The sequence below is a fragment of the Polistes canadensis genome, unplaced genomic scaffold, assembly GCF_001313835.1.
Source record: "Polistes canadensis isolate GaletaPanama2010 unplaced genomic scaffold, ASM131383v1 scaffold_49, whole genome shotgun sequence".
Classification (NCBI taxonomy): domain Eukaryota; kingdom Metazoa; phylum Arthropoda; class Insecta; order Hymenoptera; family Vespidae; genus Polistes; species Polistes canadensis.
In genome coordinates, this window is record NW_014569596.1 from 705,710 (window position 1) to 710,713 (window position 5,004).

Sequence of the window (5,004 nt, forward strand, 5' to 3'; positions counted from 1 at the left end):
TGTTCTGCTTTACACGATGACAATAGATAATATATTATAATAAATTTAAGATATAAAACTAATGAGAGAGAAAGAAAAAGCAAGTGAGAGAGAATGAGAAAGAGAATAATTGGAAAAATATTTTTACCTTTAATTTATTTGATCATTTATTATGAAACTAAAATTTTATAAATGCATGTACATAAATGTGCATGTTTATTTATATCTTTCTGGTATCGTGTACACACAAAAAAGTATATACTATTCTATTATACATAAAATTGTACAGTATTATATAGATACGATGTAAGTATAAAAACAAAAAAAAAAGAGAGAGAGAGAGAGGGAGAGTATTTCATATTAATATAATATTAATAAAAAGAAAAAAAGAAGTAGCACAAACGTGAGTAAAATATTACAATATGATAAGAGTACGACAGAATGGACTCATACAAATTTATGTATAATTGTCAGGAACTGTACTAGGGACAATTATATATACACAACAAACGTATACACTCAAGTTTACTACAAATTTTATGGTACTGAATAAATACTGTTATGTATTTTAATAAAAGTTGCTATTCTATTCAAATGATTGTGTTCATGTTAGTTTGCAACCTTTTATCTTGTTGTTAGTTTCCTGTACTGTTCCTGATTAGTTATGTGTGTACACACCAGTGTACAATTACGCGCAAGCGCGTATATATAATGTGTGCGCATAAGATTGTACAAATGGGCATATATCATAAAAACTTTATTTAAAGTATTCGAAATGATTACTTCCAAGTAACTCATAAGATTCTATGAATTCTTTTTAGTTGTAAACATTAAACGATTGCACATGAGTATCATTGATTATTATATATAACTATTTTGAGCCTAATTTTATAAACTTTGTCTTATTAGAAAAACTTTTTGTTTTATAAAATAAAAAGTAAATCTATGAAATAGTCACACATATCACGAGCTTCATATAATCAAAATATATATAATTATGTTCTTTAAAAGAATTATATATATATTTTTTAAATATCATTACTATATTACATTGTGTATTTTACAGGTGTAACTGAAGAAACATCAACAGGCCTTGATGCTATGAATCCTAATACGAAAGAAGAATTTGACCAATTTGCTGTAGCACTTTCACAAAAAATCAACGAATTTAAAAAACATTCTGAATTCCCACCATTCGCAGAGGAACTTATAAAATCCATTGCCTTAAACTGTTAGTATATTAATACTATTAAATATATATATTACCTTAAACACTATATTTAATATTATAATTTTTTTCTAGTATCATCACATGCTTTGAAGAAGGTGAAAACTCTGGTGGATAATTTATTAATAGAGAAACAAAAAATGGAAAAAGGAGAAAAAGCAAAGAAACCAAAAGGAAAGGGCAAAGCAAAACTTAAAATTGAAGGAGAAAATACCATGTTAAGCGAGTATGGCGACTATGTTTATGATGATTATGATGACTTTATGTAGCGACTTTTCATATTAAGAAGTATTCTAGTCGCCTAAATACATATTGGAAGATATTAACTTGCAGATTTATACAAAAAATTTATAATTATACCTTTTGCATATAACAATTATATGCAAAATGTATATGCAGATTAATCTGCATTCTTAACATTATCTGCATACGACTTAACAGAAATCAGGAGAGAGTGTTAGAGTTACATTGCTATATCTTTAATCTGTTGAAATAAATTTTTTTGTATAATTACATTTACTTGCATCATTAAGTTAATATCAAATATTTCTTGTATTCTTATACATAAAAGGAATTTGTCTGCATATTTATATGATTAACAAATATCAATATAGTTGTGTTATAAGCACTTAACAGAAAAATAATAATCCTAATTTTTTATTACTCCAAGTGCAACGAAGTATTTTTAATTTAATATCAAACTGCTTTTTAATTACATCATTACTTATTATTAAGTATCGATAGGTAAAAATAAATATGTTTTATATCATGGCCTTTTACTTTTAATTTAAAATTCAACGAATAAATATTTCAATTTACCTTTAATTATACTTATTGAATTTAAAATGATTACTAGATGTAATTCAAACGTAATATGATAACAAGTACAATATTTTATATATATGTCTTTTTAATCTAATATATATTATATTTGTTATTATATAAATATTGTTGTATGGATATCCCATACTAATTATGCAGGCAATTCCTTAATTGGATATAATATAATTACAAAAATATATAGTTCTCGGATTTTATTATTAGATAATTGTTCTATTGTATCCATGAGTATAATATTGGAAGAACTTTTATTTTTTTTTAATACATCTTTAACTGTTTAAAATGTCTTCAATATGCTTAAATAGCTGCAGTGCACAGCTATTATGTAACTGTATTATGGAAATTTTATATAACATGTCTTACACATCTATACATACATACATACATACATAAGCATATATGCATACTCAATTAATTAAAAGTTGGTTTTGAAAAAGAGTATATTCCTAAATAAAGGTTGACTGTAAATAATTTTTGTTGCTATTTTAATTTTCTACATAGATATACAATTTATTTTAGGTATTACAAATATATCTTAGGTATAATAAATTTATGAAATAGGATAAATTTTATAATAAATCAATAAATGCATAAAGAATACAGTTTTTCTACGACAACATATATGAATTCAATCTAAATAATATATTAAGAGAAAAAATGTTATGGTACTAAAAATTAAACAAAACGAACAAATTTTAATTATTAAATTTTATAACTTGTATTTATTTTTCATTTATTTCATGAAACGTGAAAACGAGTTCCTTCAGTTTTTAAAAAGCAAACATTAGTGGAAAGGTTGGACTAAGGGCCAGGATAAAGAACTAGTTTTCTCGACCACACATCTCTGATGGATTTAATAATCTTGATTAAGAACTTTCTGGAGACATATACGTGTCTGATCACAATAATTTTGATTTCGGTTCCATGAGAAAGGACATGAAAAAGTGATCCAAACCGTTCAAGGATCCAACTTGTTCCAAAAAACATATATATGTATTTCTAGTTTTTGTGTTATATTCATGCTACAAAGTTATTTAAAAAATTGTAATTTTTTGTTTCAAAACTATCGTTTAACTATAACATTTATTCAATTGTATAATAATTTTAAAATAACGAAATGTTTATTTTTTGTGATATTTATCTATAAGTGTTAAGTCAAAGTTTCGGTAAACCAAACAATACAAAAGTACATAGAAGTTCACAAGTCCCCTTTTTTATCTACCTAGTTTCATTTTAGTTACTAGATACTCAACGCGATCAAATTTGATAGTATTGTATTGTCATTATGTTAAGTACCTACTATCGCCCACTAATGGTTCCAGTAGTAACTAAAATGAAACTAAGTAGATAAAAAAGAGGACTTGTGAGTTTCTATGTACTTCTGAACAAGATAAAAACTAGAGAATAACTTTTTAAGAATTAATATAAAACTTTCCATTATCTTGATATATCTTTTATTATTAACAATTGAATGAATCACTTTTACGGAATATAACAATGACTAAACATAGATATGAGTTATATATTACAAATGTACATTAATGTAAAAGCGTGTAATCCAACATTTTACTACAATGATACAAACATTTATATTTTTTGACATTGAAACAACTGGTTTTATTCAGAGGAATGAATTTCCTAAAATAACAGAATTTTCATTTGTAGCTGTAACCCGAGATAACATATGTCTCGTTAAAAATGAAGTTCCAAGAGTTTTACAAACTCTTACCGTACCAATTAATCCTAATCGATTTATACCTCATAAAATAGAAATTTTAACAGGTAAGTTCTATTAAAATCTTATTTAAAAATATAATGATCATAATATATATAAAAATATAACGAACTTTATACTTTTGAATAGATTTAAATAACAAGTGTCTACAAAATGTATCCTTATTCGATCACAATATTTATAATTTGATTACTAGTTTTCTCGATACATTAATGAAACCAATATGTTTTGTGGCACATAATGGAAAGGAATTTGATTATCCAATTTTGTTGTCCGAATTAGAGTACATTGATAAGGTATATTTTTGTCTTTATCTTTCTACATTAGAAAAATAGTTGTATTTATAATTTTATGCATGGTATTCTGTAACTGGTAGTACAAGCGAACAGAAAATGATTCTACATGAAAAACTAAGTCGAAAATGTGGATTAAAATTCTTCCATTTAAGGTAATGTTTTAAAAAAGATTATGTTGGAAAATTTGTTGAGTATGCGTGCACTTAAGATAAGCTTGCAACCTTGTAAATTAAAAGTTTTATTCGATAAACATAAGAGTAGAACCTATACAAGAAAAAACACAAAAGTGCTCTTCGAAATATTCAAGAGTAAAATAGTAAAATTTATCGAACTGAAACTAAATCAAGTATTATGTGTACTTACAAAATTTGCAAACTTTTTTTCTTTAAAATAAAGTCTTATATGGAAAAATGTTCTACATTTTCAACTCATTGTTAGTTTATTGGTGTAAGATAACTTCTGCTCGCTTGTACCACTAGTTACAAAATACCCTATATATTTAGATATATATATTTATATTTTAAGAGGGATATTGAAATAGATTTTTTTTCATTTAAGTATTTAGCAGAAGACATTCTATGTGCAGATACATTACATTTATTCAAAGATTACTTTACGAAATGTAGTCATAACCAAGAAGAAGTCGATATTTCAATGGTGGAAAAACATATGGAAAATATCAATATAAATCAAAAACCACCTAATTTTAAATTGATAACAATATATGAACACTTGTTAAAAGTTCCAGTAACCAAAAATCATGATTCACACAGTGATTGTATTAATATGTTAAAATGTGTTTCTTGTATAAAAGAATATTTTGTAGAATGGTGTGATAGTAATGCGGAACCATTATTTAAAATGAAAAAAAATTAAAATAGCAAAAAATATTTTAAGGAATAATAATTTTAAAGTGTAATTATTGA

At 24.8% G+C, this 5,004-nt stretch overlaps 2 protein-coding genes across 3 annotated transcripts in view; both read left to right on the top strand.

Annotated features, from left to right (window-relative positions):
- LOC106785397 (eukaryotic translation initiation factor 3 subunit J) overlaps nt 1-1,904 on the top strand; it is a 3,380-nt gene extending 1,476 nt beyond the window's left edge. Inside the window, exons 5-6 of the mRNA XM_014745816.1 lie at nt 1,046-1,210; nt 1,283-1,904. Of these exons, the coding sequence (XP_014601302.1) occupies nt 1,046-1,210; nt 1,283-1,476 (359 nt within the window). The 3' untranslated portion in view covers nt 1,477-1,904. The remainder of the gene's footprint in view (nt 1-1,045; nt 1,211-1,282) is intronic.
- Nucleotides 1,905-2,635: 731 nt separating this feature from the next.
- On the top strand, nt 2,636-5,004 carry LOC106785398 (three prime repair exonuclease 2). 2 transcript variants are annotated; one of them, XM_014745818.1, is made up of 4 exons: nt 2,636-3,091; nt 3,713-3,829; nt 3,912-4,078; nt 4,637-5,004. In XM_014745818.1, the coding sequence occupies exons 1-4, from the start codon at nt 3,067-3,069 to the stop codon at nt 4,952-4,954; spliced, it is 627 nt and encodes a 208-aa protein (XP_014601304.1). In that variant the 5' UTR covers nt 2,636-3,066; the 3' UTR covers nt 4,955-5,004. The 2 variants fall into 2 exon arrangements, with proteins under 2 accessions (XP_014601304.1, XP_014601303.1); XM_014745817.1 differs by lacking the exon at nt 2,636-3,091 and having other exon boundaries at nt 3,411-3,829.